A 14,931-nucleotide genomic window follows, 5' to 3' on the forward strand; every position below is an offset into this window, starting at 1 on the left:
TTTTTTATATTTACAAAACACTTAAAGTAAAAAGTGTTTCAAAAGTTATTCAAAGTTAAAATCTGACAGCCTGGTTAATCCAGGCGGGTAAAGTGGATTTCTGGAGGTAAAAGTTATCAGAATAAACGGTGAAAACATTAGAAATTAAAACAATTTGCAGTGGATAAAGTGAAAAGTGGGCAAACTCCTGCAGCTGCCTGACAGACTGTACCCAGGGATCTAGTTCCCACTACGCCGCAGGCGAGGCGTCGTGCGTCAGCGTCAGTGAACGTGATGACGTATAACCCGGAAACCGGCGGTGGTAACTTGTCAGTTCGGCAGCGCTGCGTCCTCCAGAGGGAATCCCAAGTTTCTCTCCTGTTTTTGTTCTGTTTATCGTTTCATTCCGGATCCGGAACCCTTTTCCCAGCCTCCATCATGCTCTCCCCGAGGTTAGTACCGATTAAAAGCCGGTTTTAATGCTAAAACGAACCGAACCGAGAACTTTACAGGACGGACTGACTCTGGGCTGCAGAACCTCCTCAGATTCTTTGGGTTTAACCCGGACCTGGTTCTGTAGGGAGCGGTGGGCCCAGCCCGGCAGTAGGTGTGGCACAGCGGGCGTGTCTCTCTCCCTCATACCGACAGAAGAACCGAGCCCAGCGGTACAAACAAACCACAGTGGAGCCTCAGCCTGCTCACAGTTACAGGGAGAAGGAGTTGTTCTGGTAAAGCGACCTGCTTCAGAACCACTGGGCTCATCTGGACCGCTGCTGTCCAGAACTGTTCTGCTCCTGACCCGTAAAATTAACCCTCTCCTCCCAGATTTGCTACAGAAAAGTTTCACCATGTAAAAGGAGGAAAGCTATCCAGAGCAACCTGGGCCGGTAGGAACAGGGATTTGCACCTTAAACCTCATTCGCTGAGCCATGCTGTCCCTTGTGCCAATGAGGATTTATTTGGATCCTCTCTTCTTCACCGTTATTATTCTACCACGTTGGACAGTTGTCCAGAATGATCAGCCTGTTTAAGGTCACGCCTCTCTGTCTCTGTTGGGTTTGAGGCCCAGACTTTGACTAGGCCACTCTGAAACGTTCCCTTCTTTTTAACCATTTAAAGGTTAAATTCTTCTGTTGTGCCGTGGATGATTGTGTAGCCGAGCTATAGCTGAGCTGAGGGACACACACTGATTGCCCCAGACCATCACACTGCCACCACCGTGCTTTGCTCTAAATGGAAAATGTTGCAGTTTTGCACAGATTAAACTCTAGTTTCTCCATCTGTGGATCCCGGTTCTCACTGTGGTTCTCTGGAGTCCAAACTGATAGAGATCAGAGAATTTCTTCATTTGCTTTAGATCGGGCCGTGATGTGCTGCTGTTTCTGATGGAATCTGACTTTGGAAAGAGCCTTGAGATGATATGTTGTGGATTGGAGCTATAGAAATAAAACTGAATTGAAAATTAATCTTTGACTGATACTAGGATTCATTTGACGAGCTGAAATGTTAAAGTCTGACTAAAACAGAGTCTGTATGGGGTGGGGGGGGGGGATGTTGTCACAGGCCTGTAATCTCCATCTGCAGCCCTGACTCGAAAGGCAAAGTTTTCTGTGTTCTGGGTTCTGTTGTTCTCCTGCGGTTCTTAAATAATAATCCAGATGAAAAGAACAAGATCCTGGAAACAGAACTCTTTGAATCTTCCATCAAACTTTTCCTACAGTTTAATTACCCTTTCATGAGGAAGTAGCAGTGTTTCCACTGCTTAGTCCAGCGTAGAAGAACAGGCCCCTCCCCTACTTGTTGCTGCTCACTTCTACCCTTTTCTTTCAGTTACAACAAAGACAAATTCAGCCGTTTGTGAATATGTTTAAACCAGGAGGCGTCTGTCTGGGTCCGACCCGGACCTGCTGGCGCTGCAGGAACCACGGATGGAGGTGCTGTTAACCAGAGAAACGTGTCTCATGGTTCCTCTTCTGTCTGCTTCAGGTTCCTGGTTCTGAGGTCCGCCGCCTCGCTGGCCAGCCGCTCGCTCTGCACAGCGTCCAAACCTGGCAAGGCTCCTGACATGGCTGAGGGTGAGCACAGCGCCCAGGTTCCCCTCAGGCACAACGGTTTGATGTTGCAGCTTTGTGGACGATAAGCAGGAAAAACCTCAGAGTCCGCGCTGCTCTGTGTGGTTTTATGCTTTGAAATTGGTTTTCAGCATCGGTTTCCATTTATTAGCTGGCCTTAACTACAAACTGCTGAGGCAGAAGATGCCTCAATCCAGGAGATAAATACCAAAATTTATATTGGTTATGATTTAAATTAAACTAAGGTTAAGTAAATTAAAGGGAGATGTTTAATTATTACTTATGTGGGCATATTTTCTATGCACAAACGGGTCATTGATTGTTGAGTCATTAAAATTAAATTTTAAGTCATTACATTTTATTTGATACAATTAAATATTTTTTAATAATTTAATTCTTTCATATTTGCAGAGTTGCATCCTATAAACTCAAAGGTGGCTGATGCAGATGGAAGATTTTAATTAGGGCAAAATTATTACAGAAATGTTAAAATCCTACGATAGAAAATGTTAAGTCTAACACAAAGTATTCATCTTTTAATAAACACATTTTCTCTTTGTTTTCATAGTAACATCTATCCAATGATATTTATTACACAAATGCAGACTTTGGTGCAATAAAATCTGCTTTGAATTAAATTATTAAAACTGGCTAATTGCAGCAAGTGTTTTCAAAGAGGAACTGACCCAAATACTGTTATATTGCTAGACCACAAATACTTCTGTTTATTATTGTTAGAGTCCAATTAAATTATTCAAAATAATTTGTAAACGTGATGAATACAACAATTGAACACTTTTTTAACCTTTGGATCTACAATATTTTGCATATTTCCCACAAAAAATCTGAATAAATAAATATATTTATTTAAAATTATCATATTTTGTAGAACGGTTAAAAAGGTTAACAGATACTTTCTTTGGTTTAAAAACAATAGTTTTTTTTTGTCCTCGAGTTCCTTTGACTTGACAATTTTGGCCCATTTACTGAAAAGTTTGGACAGCCCTGACATAAATGAATCATGAATAAATGTAATATTTGTTAAATTTCTGCTTTTATTTCAGCAGACAGTGAATAGGTTTAATTTTCTGCAGTTGTTCATTGAGTCGTCTCTCCTCTCAGCCTGTTTTAATAATAATAATAATAATACAAAAATAATAATAATAATAATAATAATAATAATAATAATAATAATAATAATAATTATTATTATTATTATTATTATTATTATTTTCTGCAGCTGTTCATTGAGTTGTCTCTCCACTCAGCCTGTTTTATTATTATTATTATTATTATTATTATTATTATTATTATTATTATTATTATTATTATTATTATTATTATCATTTTCTGCAGTTGTTCATTGAGTCATCTCTCCACTCAGCCTGTTTTAATCTTGTGTCCTCTGCAGGAAATCCACTTTTACACGTTTCCAATGGTAAATGTAAACCAATCCTAACTACCTCAACTGTCTCACTTCAATTTTACTCTAATTCCTCCTGCATGTTATTTTTCCTCCTGAGGCTCGCCTCGTTTCACGGCTGGTTTTTATACGCAGCGTCTCTTACTGGCAGATTTAACTCCTCTTTCTGCAGCAGTTAACCTTTTATTCTTCTTCCTCCCTCTGTAGCTTCAGTATTTAGTTTTATATTGTCTCACTGGTTTAATAAAAAGAAGCTAAAACACACGAGGTCTTGATCTTTTCTGGAAGACCTCAGTGAAACAAACCCAGCGAAGACAATATGAAACACCTTCATGCTCCTCTTCTTCATTTCTGGATGACAGAAATCTGACCGTTTTGTCTCGTTTCAGTGAGAAACCGGCTGAGAGAAATAGTTGGAGCTTCGACAAACTGGAGGTATGAAACGTTGATTTTAGCTTTATTCTAGAAATTCACTGTTCAACAAGAAACGCTTTAATGTTTTAATAAGCATTTTATTACATCGGGTTCGGTGAGTCAGTTATTATGTAGAACCTCTTTCCTAAAGAGATTAAAGCTAGGGTCAGCAAAAAGTCTCTTTTTTGAATAACTGCGCTTGCCTAAGACCGACTTACGTGCTCGTCCGCTCTTCAGGGGGATGGCACCTTAAAAATCTCCTAAATCCACTCTGGCCTTATTTCTTTCTACTGAGGACTTCCTCTTCCTCTCATAAACTTGAACACGGTTCATTTCGTGCGACTCTCAGCCATGTTCAAAGTCTACGGTGAGAGCAGTGTAGCTACAATGAACAGCTAATTGCTAACCTAGCCGCTAAGCTAACCAATAACCTAGCTGTTAAGCTAACCACTAACCTAGCCACTAAGCTAACTGCTAACCTAGCCACTAAGCTAACCGCTAACCTAGCCACTAAGCTAACTGCTAACCGAGCCACTAAGCTAGCCGCTAAGCTAGCCACTAAGCTAGCCGCTAAGCTAGCCACTAAGCTAATCGCTAAGCTAGCCACTAAGCTAACCGCTAAGCTAGCCACTAAGCTAACCACTAACCTAGCCACTAAGCTAACCGCTAAGCTAGCCCCTAAGCTAACCACTAACCTAGCCACTAAGCTAACCGCTAAGCTAACCACTAACCTAGTCGCTAAGCTAACCAGATACATAAACACTAGAAATGTACACGCACAGCCAGCAAACGGGAACTAAGGAGGAGCTAACACACTGCCGTTACGTGAGTGAGTCAGAAAAATTGGCATTTGGAATAACCAGCAGATAAGGTAAGTTCCCTTGAAAGTTGAGGGAACGAGGGAGGTGAGTATAACATGTCTGTGGAGGAGAGCAAAACTCTGACCAGTCCCTGCTTTCGGACTGAGGTGTCTGGATTAGTCAGCATTTTTACAGATCCTGCAGCTCTCACAGAAAACAATTTTTTAACCTCCTTTTCATGCTGGATTAGTTGTAGTTCAATGTTTGTGCCACTAGAGGGCTCTACATCCCACATACTGGATCTTTAATGTTCAGAAATAACTGTTTTCTCCCTAAAAGAACGAAGCTCCTGCTCTGATGTTGGTGCTCAGAGTAAAAAGTAGAGGAGCAGAACAAACGTTTGTCCTGGATCTGCCGTGTTCACCGAGGTTTTCTGCTTCTGTCGCCGCCAGCGACCACCAGCAGGCGCTGGAGGAGCGCGTGTCGCTGTCGTCCATGCTGGCCCAGTCTCAAAGCGAACTTCCCAGCAAGCGGATGAAGGACAGCTTCCTGGAGGTCCACCTTCCTCTGGGCTCTGAGCCGGAGCTCCGGGAGAAGTACCTGACCTACCACAACACCGTCAGGTAACGGATGGGTTCAGGTGTGGCAGGCCTGCATGGGGGACGTCTGTTTCCTCTGACGTGGTCCCTGTCTGTCCTCAGGTTTGGAAGGATCCTGGAGGACCTGGACAGCCTGGCAGGTATCAGTCTGCGCTAACGAAGATGTCCTTCAGCTCTGGGCTGATGCTAACACGCCTCCTCCTCCTCTTCCTCCTCAGTCCTCATCTCCTACTCTCACACGTATAACCCGGATCTGAAGAGGTCCCCGCTGTCCATCGTCACGGCGCTGGTGGATAAGATCGGTGCGAGTCTGCCAGGTACCAGTCTCACCGGCTGAAGGTCCGGCTCTGACGTCTGGTTTGATGTTTCAGACATGAGGCAGCACGTCATCTACCCCGACTGTGACATCAAGTTCACCGGCCATGTGACGTGGGTCGGGAAGTCGTCCATTGAAGCAAAGATGCACATGTCACAGGTAAACACCCCCGACTTCTCCGGTAAAGCTAATCCCCAACCAGAGGAAGTCAGAGACCTTCTATAATTTCAAACTCTGTCTCCTCCCACAGTACCGGGATGGAGCCTACGCCCCGGTTCTGGACGCTACCTTCGTCATGGTGGCCCGGGACCCGGCCAACAAGAGGTACAGCTGCTACGTCTGTCTGAAAGTACCAGCTTCCAGCCTGCTGAGCGCGTTTATGAGGGAGAAAAACAAATAAAATGGTTTCAGTTTTTCATTTGAGCTTCAAACAGCTAGTGAAACTTAACTAAAGCTACTAAGCAAAACGAAGATAAAAAGAAGCTAAGGAACTATGTACACAAAAACAAACGACAAAATAAAATGGTTGATCATCATCATCAGAATGATTCAGTGAATCCTGGTTCACTGCAGATCTGAGTTAAAGAACCAAAGTTCATCTCAAAGAATGAACTGAGCTTAAATTAGCTTCACTATTTCAGACCAACATTTGATTTGTGTTCCAACCCGTTCACAATGTAAATCCTGAGTTAAACTAAACATTATTTAATAAAATAACATTTTAAAGAATGATTTGCTCATTAAAATCATTAACCTTTAGGATTTTATTAATGTAATTATTCCTTCAGGACATAATTAAGTCTCTAACTGGTAGCTTTAGGACCCTGATGGCGCTGTAGACCCTCTGGGTCAGGTGGCTGTTAGCTCGATACGTTAAGGTGCGTCTGACGCCACCATGTGGCACAACGGCGCCATCTGTTGAAGCTTTCAGTCAACCACCACTCCAGCCTCCTCTCTCCTGCAGGCTCCCTCTGTTCAGGACTCTTGGTTATATTAATTATTGGTGGAGTCATAAAACTCAGGCAGTTATCAGCTTGTCTTCCGTGTTGAATGAAAACAGCTTTGTCTTTGCTGCAGTCCTTCACGCCACGTCAGCCACATCTAGTTCCTGATTGGTTGTCGCAGTCGGTAAGACAAAAGTTCAGATTTTTCATCTCCAACAACAACAACGGCTGTCGTGTCTCTCTGGGTTCGCTTTAGTTACCAAAATCACACGTTTTACGTCACTAGAATCGTCTCTGTGGCGTCGCTCTTACCCCGGTCCCCTAGAACCAGCGTCCCCCCGGTTCTCCACAGCGGACTCAGATTAACGGTTTGTTCTCTGCAGAACCTGCTGGCACACAGAAAAAAGTCTGTTTTACTTTTCCTGGAGGTTTGATATAAGTTGCTCCAGAGGCCAAACAAGCTGTGAAACGGGCTTAAAAACTGGACCGGACGTCACCTTCAGAGCTGTTCTGTGATATTTTTTATTTCATTTTTTTTATTTATAGTGTCCTGTCTGGTATTGTGGCAATAATAATTGTCGTCTTAAAGCCAAAAAAATGAGCCCAACAGATTTTACTTTCACAAGCGGAGCCTTACTGCTTTTGCCGTAGTGCTCCGCTTGATTTATATATGCAAGAAGCTTTATTATAGTTTATGCTGGGAATATTTAATGTTATATGGACACTGAAACAAGAAGGTGAAAGAAAGAGGAGATAAAACGATACATCCTGAGTCTGCTTCTTCACCTGCAAAGAAAGACGTAAAAAAAACAGTCGATAAAATATTACAGATACAATTAATTAACACCTTGATACCATCACTGAAGAATATACAGGATTAATTAATACAACATGTATAAAGTGACAGCTGAAGATAACAGGAGTTTTCTGTATAAAAGTGAGTCTGTAAGTACCTGGATCACCTGTAGGTGTTTGTGTCTGTGAGGTTTATCCATGAGAAAAATGCTCCATAGAGGTTGTTCTGTGATATTTTTAAACCTACAGATAATGAAAACCAAACAAGTTAAACGTTTTGCTCTGATAAAATGCAGAATTTCACCAGAACCGCTGGATAAAGGCGTCTGGACTAGTCAGCGTTTTATTTCAGAGCCGCAGCAGCTCAGACGTAAATGAACTGGGTCTGGGCTCAGAACCTGGACCTGTTGAACAGGACCACCTGCAGCTGAAGCCATGAAAGCTGAGAAGCTGAGAAGCTGCTCCTAGATGCGCTGACCGCCTCCTCTGCCTCTCTGCAGAGCTGCCTTCGTCAACCCGCTGAAGCCTGAAGGTCCAGAGGAAGAGAAGCTCCTCCAGGAGGGAGAAGGTCCGGCATCTCACCCACCTCCAGCCCTCAGTCCTGTGGGTTCCCTGGTTCTGGACCTCCTCGTCGGGCTCCTGCAGCAGAGGAGCAGGACAGGGAACCCTGAGGACCACGGCTGGAGACATCAGCAGCAGATCATCGTCGCAGCAGACCGCCGCTCTCACCCTGCTCTCTCTCTGCTTCTATCTCCAGCTAACAAAGCTCGGCGCGTTGAGCTGAGCACCGCGTCGCTGCTGAAGGTCGCTCCCACGGACCAGGAGAGGAAGATCGTCCACGACCTCTTCCTCAACACCCTGGACACCAAGTAGGAGCAGAAGCCCCGTGTGTCCTCCTGTCTCCTCCTGTTCCTCAGACGTTCCTCATGCTGCTCTGTGTCCTCAGCACCGTCAGCTTCCGCAGCCGAGTCCTGCCCCACAGATCCGTCTGGATGGAGGACGCCAAGCTGAAAGGCCTGGAGATCTGCCACCCTCAGGTGAGACGGAGGAGGGAAGCCGCCCGTCTCAGGCCTCATCCAGGAAGTGGAAGCCAGATACTTTCATTTCTCACCGTCTGATGTAGATCCAGACTAAACCAGACTAAACCAGACTAACCAACAGGATCGGTTCTGTTCCTTTAAACTCAGCCGTTTTCTCATTTTTCTCTGATATTTGGTAGATCCGCCTTTAAACTTCATGACTTGTTGAGATGTTTCCACCTAGAAGCTTCTGACAGCAGGAGTTTCAGCCCGTTGCTCCAGACAGAAGCTGAACTCCTCAGATGTTGGTGGGATAATTTCCACATAATAGAAATTAGGGCTGGGCGATATGGATTAAAAAATAAATCTCCGATTTTATCATACCAAATCCGATTAATCAATTTTTTTTCCCTCCTTTTTGTTTCATAAAAAGAAATTAAAGAAATTATTACAAAACCTTGCTTTTTATGTCAAGCATTTCATCAGGGAGTTGACCTGAATTCAAAGTGCAACTAAAAACAAGCTGTGAAACATGCTTGTAAAACATGACGGCAGCCGTGCCATTATAAACAATGAAAATATAACAAAACATTTGCTGCTAGTGGTATTACACATTGAGCTAAGAACAGGCTTCACTGCACTTGTGAACTTCAAACTAAGTTAAAAAAAAAAGTAAATAAGTAAATGAAGTACCTCGTATTATGGTAAAAAAAAAGTTTCTACTTAACAATATTTTGACAATACATTTGCCTAAACATATATTCAGCATCACATGCTGTTCTCTTCATGGAAACCCAATGAGTGTATTGGCAAAATAAAATCCAGATTTTCCAAAAATGAAATCTTAAAGAATTGTAAATTCGAATTAATCGATTAAATCGGTTTATCGCCCAGCCCTAATAGAAATGCAGCAGAAACGCCCCACAGCCTGATGCTGCCTCCACCGTACCTCAGAGCTGGTGTTCACAGCCTTGTTAGCTTCCTGTCTGGTCCTCAGGGCCAAACTCCTCAGCTTTAGTATCACGTCTCCTAAAACCAACGTGTTTCTCCCTCAGATTTAACCGTAATCTGGGTTTTCGTGCTGCTTCTGGAGCCACGGCTTCTTCCTCTCTGAGCGGCTCTTCAGCCCATGTTGCTTCAGGACTGATTTCACAGGGATGATTAGGCTCCAAACAGCTTCAGCAGCTTCTTCGCCACGTCTTTAACGCTCATCAGCTAATTCATAGTTTAAGGTGTTGTTCTAAAGCTCAGTGAGAAGCTTAAAAAGCCAGAATGTCATCTTCAGTTCCTAAAAGGTGCCGGAAATCCTCTCCCTGTCATCCTTCTGCCTTTTAGTGAAAAGAAATAATCCTGACTTTAATCTGAATGAAGGTCAGAAAGAAAGCGTGTTCTGTTTTAAACCTGTGTAGAAATTACTGTTGCACCGATACCAGTATGGGACGGGGCGCCGATCCAGCACTAAAATGGTATCGGTATCAGTGAGTACCAACAAATAGGCACCGATACCATTCTGATGTTTGTATGTCACTTGAACGCAGCCTTCTCTCTCCCGACTAGTATTATACATGTTATATAAGTTCATGAAAGTTGCACTATTTTGTCATTTGAGAGCCAAAACTCAGGGTTTAAAAGAGATTATTCAATTAGTAATGTAATTTTACTGTCTTACTGTTGCACTACTATTATACATGTTATAATTTCACCAATGTTGCACTATTATGGCCTTTGAGAGCCAAAAGTTTATTCAACTATTGTCACCCATTCCAGGTAGGCAATAAAAAGTTCTACTACCCTAAGCAGTATGCAGTTCTTCATATATACACACATCAGTTTTAAACAGATGGTATTGGTATCGGCCAATACTGCACAGCCAGGTATCGGTATCAGGGCCCAGAAATGGCATCGGTGCAACACTAGTAGAAATGTCTGGCTTCCTGTTATCCCGCCTTGCAAAAACCCAACTAAAAATAAGTAAAAGTTTCTTAAAATTAGTGTTTTTGTCCTAGATTTGAGCAGTTAAATAAGATCATCTGCCAATGGAATAAGATTTTCTTTACTTAAAATAGGAACACTTCATCTCCATCATCGAAATACTCATTCTATTGGCATATAATCTTATTTAACTGCTCAAATCTAGGACAAAAACACACATTTATAAGAACATTTTACTTATTTTCATATCCATTTTTGCAGTGTAGATTGGGTTTTTTTCCACCTCATGGCGTCTCTAATTTATTTTATTTGGTCTTTTCGGGCCTAAATGTTTGTGTTCTGAGCAGCAGAGGAACATCTTCAACAGGATATTTGGCGGTTTTCTCATGAGGAAAGCCTACGAGCTGGGCTGGGCCAACGCCTGCTCCTTCGGGTGAGACGTTTTGACGGTCGGAGCGCTGAACGGACCGGGCTGCACCGGGCTTCGGGTTCTGACGTTCTCCTCTCTGTGTCCTGCAGAGGATGCCGGCCCAGTCTGGTGGCGGTGGACGACATCCTCTTCCAGAAACCCGTAGAGATCGGCTCGTTGCTGATGCTGTCGTCGCAGGTCAGCCGCTTTCATCTCCAGTCGGGTCCATTTCCTGTCTGGTGAAGGACCGGCGGAAGGTTTTCTCAGGGCCCGCATTCACGAAGAGTCCTGCGACTTAATGTAGCTCTTAGTGACGCCATTTTAGGAAGAATGTTAATACTTTCAGTAACAAACACTTTAGAAGAACCGGAACAAGTAGTAAATACACAATGTAGATCAGGGGTCCTAAAACTGGCCAGGGACCATGAAAACTGCTGGTGCGTAAAAGCAGAGAAAAAGACGCATTGATCTGCGGCAATGCGCTTTAAAATCCACCTGATGGTGCAGTGATCCAGAGATTAATTCAGTTCAGCTATTCTCTGCTCAGAGCGACAGAGGATCTCCTCTCTATTTATTCCTTGTTTATTCTACATTTTATGTCGGTCGTTTTGCCAAATCTAAACGCCTTATAAAAGCAGGTTGTGGGTAAAATGCATTAATATTAAACAGATAAAGTAGTAAAATGACCAGAAGGGGAGCAAACATGGCAAAAGGCAAATCAAAATAATTATGAGGATGTAAATAAGTAGGGGTATAAAACAGCAGCTTTATGAGGATACGATGTTAAATTGATTTGTCTGGAGGACGATACGATATTTGCAGACATCACAAAGTCCGATACGACATTCGATCGAAGCGATCAATATTACGCAATATCATCTGCCCAACTAGCTATTATTTACAGTATTAACTCACAAAAAAACAAAACATGATTCAACCATTTTAGTTCTGAGCAGAAATTTAAATCAAAAACAACATTCTTCTAATTTTAGAATAATAATAATAAAAGTTCACCTGTTCACTTTAGTGTCATGACATGTGAATTTCAAAATGAAGGTGCATCTTAAAAATCACGATTTTAATTTTGAATCAATGTAATTGGTTCATTAATGATTTAATCAATATATTGATGTGGATGCCTGTACTGTTACACCCCCAGTAAATAAGTTCAGACGTTTTATTGCTGCGTGGTAATCTTTAATTACAGCCACACCTCCTCACTAAGATAAACATTTGTCTCGTCTCCTCCCTCAGAGTGGCTCTCAGCAGCATCTGAAGTGAATTTTCAGACTAAGGCAGGAGCTCTGTGACCATTTCCTCGATTTTAGTCTGTCTGCTTGGTTTGCTCCTCGTTAAAAGCAGAAAACTGGTCATTAAAATCTGCTGTTAAGTAAGCTGTGTTAATTATGACGTTATATTGAGCCCATGTCCGGCGCTAATGGCAGCTTTAATCCCTCCATTAGGAGGCTGTTCAGCAGGGCGTCTACATGTGTTTAATTGTTGTTTTTTTGTGCCGTTAATGAAACATTTTGGTCAGTGGATGAATGTTAGAGGCGGATCGTGGACCGCTAGGCTACAAAGTAATTGTTCATTGGGTTTAATTCAAGTTGTCTAAATTTAAATCTGAAAATTATGTGGAATAAAGCTTCAGATGCCTTTATTTTATGAAAATCTGGGTTTAAAATATTACATTTTCTGAAGTTTTTCTGCTCTGAAATAATTTTCTTTTTTTATCAGGAAGATTTTGCTGCTGCAATAACCCTAAATTTATTTAGAGGCCTTTTGTCTGTTGAAGCCTTTATAACCAAACAATAAATACTGACTATGAGGCTTAAACAAACGTAGATATTTGTTTCCAACGATCAGTCAGATTGTTGTTCTCCTAGTTGTGTCTCCACCGTCTTTAACCCAGAGAGTGTGTGGATTTCAGGTCTGCTACACTCAGGGGAACTACATCCAGGTCAGAGTTCACAGCGAGGTGTTTGAGCCGCTGACCCAGCAGCACAACACCACCAACATCTTCCACTACACCTTCTCCTCGGACCGTGACGTGCCCAGCATCGTCCCCAAGACGTACGGAGGTGAGGCCGCCGCCAGCCGCCCGCTTTCCGCCGCCTCGGCTTTATAACGCCGCCGCCTGACGGGGTGTGCTTGTTTCGCAGAGTCGATGCTCTACCTGGACGGGAGGAGACACTTCAACCAGACCGTGGAGTCCTGAGCGCCCACAGAGGCCACAGCAACAAAGCCGGGAGCGTTTGGCCTTAAAACAAGACGCCGAAGGCTCTAAAGAAGCTTTACGCCATTTTTATACCGAACCTTGTTTACTCTCTCTGCTGTGGACGTTTATGCCTTTTTCCTTTTATTGCTGTATTTTTTTTTTTTTTTTAAAGAACCATGTAATCGCTGCAGCTCACATGTATGTAAACATATAACTATCATATATATAATTAGCCCTGACTCGTTTACATGGTCAGACACTTTGTTGAATTTTTCATGCTAAACTGACGAATTTTCGCAGAAATTGCTTTACTTTTTAATTTTTTTTTTCTTTTCTTACCTGTTTGTGGCTCTAGTGGCCTTTTATTTGATAGTTAGCTGACAGGAAATGGGGTTTAGAGCGGGGGGGGCATGAAGCAAACGTCCACAGGGTGGAATTTGAACCCGGGACGGCAGCACTGAGGAACACAGGTCACATGTTCTACACCACCACCACCATCAGGCCCATTTAAAGCACTAAACAGCTCAGTTAGAGATGTTCCTGTGTCTTTATTTCCATCTTCAGCCCCTTCATGCTGAACCATTCCCTGCAGTCTGGATGTAAAGAGCCTTCAGACGACGTGTAGTGATTATACGCTATAAAATTATATATAAATAAAATAAAACTGAACTGAATACTGTTATCAACTCGTTCCTCTTTTCCTTCCTGGATCACATCATGTCAACATTATTCTAAGTGCAGAGGTTTCTGTCTAGCTTTGTTTTATCTTTCATACTTTTTACTTTTATTCTTAATATTGTTCTCCATCTGTGGTTCTGGAGGCTTTTCTTTAGACTTTGGCAGCTCAGTAAACCCGTTACCAGGCTGGTATCAGAACACAGGCGGTTTGTTACCACACCGCAAAAAGGGAGCTAAAAGTAAGTCAAGATTTCTAGAAATTAGTGTATTTGTCCTTGATTGTAGCAGGGAAATAAGATAATCTGCCAATGGAATGAGATTTTTGCACTTTAAAATAGGAACAACTCATCTTCATCATCTTATTTCAAGTGCAGTATATATAATTACCTTATTTTAGGGGTCAAAATACTCATTCCATTGGCAGATCATCTTATTAACATGCTTAAATCAAGGACAAACACACTGATTTAAAGAAGATTTTACTTATTTTTAGTTCAATTTTTGTAGTGCAGCTGTCTGCCACAGACACACTATCTGCTCCCATTTCCTTAATTTAATTTATTAAAAAAGTACCAAACACATTGGATTTTAGCTCCAACAAAGTAAATACCAGAGTTCTGGGAGGAGAAATACTTGCATACAGCAGAGGGAAGGTTAATCTATGAGGTACCGTCAGGTCTTTGCTGGATATTTTTTATTTCCGACATGACTCAGAAACCATTTATCTGCTGTTTTCAGCTGCATAGGAAGTCTAGACTTGGATGTTTAGTCGTTTTGACCTCAGGTTCCTCACAGCTGGAAGGTCACAACCCAAATCATGTTGACATTTTCCTAACTGTGCCAAACGAGACAAAAGGAGCAAAGTCCACAGAAAAACTCTGAAAGGTGTTCTCCCCATTCCTTTAACTCTTTAGACCTCAGACCTCCAGTACAGGACAGACTCCTGTCGTCTGCAGAAATCGTCCAAAGACTTGCTGAGGTGGAGGCCTGACTAATCTACTGTAGTTTGCATGAGTAAAAGATATCTGTGTGGGTAGGGCACCAAACGTGTCTGGAGCCCAGGGGCCCACATCCTTCTACATCTGGCCCTGCGTCCTGAGACCCCTGAAGTCAAAGAAGCAGCGTCTTTAACTGAGGGATGTTTGGGGAGTCTAATGATCAGAACTGGTTAGTCAGAGCAGGAGGGAACCTAGAGCTACGTTTCTTTACTCAGGACCTTCTTTCCTGCATGTTTCAGGTGTCTTCCTGCTGCCACACACCTGGATTTAATGAACAGGTGGTTTTCGGGCTTCGGTCGACCTTCCCTTCCTGTTTCTGTATCCACTGAACACGA

General features: G+C 42.6%; 1 protein-coding gene across 2 annotated transcripts; it reads left to right on the forward strand.

Moving 5' to 3' along the window:
• The first annotated feature begins 275 nt into the window (after nucleotides 1-275).
• On the forward strand, nucleotides 276-13,602 carry acot9.1 (acyl-CoA thioesterase 9, tandem duplicate 1). Of its 2 annotated transcripts, XM_012851239.3 has the most exons (16): nucleotides 276-431; nucleotides 1,966-2,054; nucleotides 3,463-3,489; nucleotides 3,864-3,909; nucleotides 5,141-5,311; nucleotides 5,390-5,427; nucleotides 5,506-5,589; nucleotides 5,659-5,762; nucleotides 5,854-5,927; nucleotides 7,843-7,910; nucleotides 8,100-8,211; nucleotides 8,289-8,379; nucleotides 10,641-10,726; nucleotides 10,813-10,900; nucleotides 12,633-12,783; nucleotides 12,865-13,602. In XM_012851239.3, the coding sequence occupies exons 1-16, from the start codon at nucleotides 418-420 to the stop codon at nucleotides 12,918-12,920; spliced, it is 1,299 nt and encodes a 432-aa protein (XP_012706693.3). In that variant the 5' UTR covers nucleotides 276-417; the 3' UTR covers nucleotides 12,921-13,602. The 2 variants fall into 2 exon arrangements, with proteins under 2 accessions (XP_012706693.3, XP_012706695.3); XM_012851241.3 differs by lacking the exon at nucleotides 3,463-3,489.
• Nucleotides 13,603-14,931: the final 1,329 nt, after the last annotated feature.

This window comes from Fundulus heteroclitus, chromosome 21 (genome assembly GCF_011125445.2).
Source record: "Fundulus heteroclitus isolate FHET01 chromosome 21, MU-UCD_Fhet_4.1, whole genome shotgun sequence".
In the NCBI taxonomy this organism is placed as follows: Eukaryota; Metazoa; Chordata; class Actinopteri; order Cyprinodontiformes; family Fundulidae; genus Fundulus; species Fundulus heteroclitus.

Excerpts from the sequence above, each read along its gene's own strand:
- acot9.1 (XM_012851239.3), top strand. Across the intron at positions 5,312-5,389 it reads ACCTACCACAACACCGTCAG|GTTTGGAAGGATCCTGGAGG; the intron begins GTAACGGATGGG and ends GTCTGTCCTCAG. Across the intron at positions 10,901-12,632 it reads TGCTGATGCTGTCGTCGCAG|GTCTGCTACACTCAGGGGAA; the intron begins GTCAGCCGCTTT and ends TGTGGATTTCAG.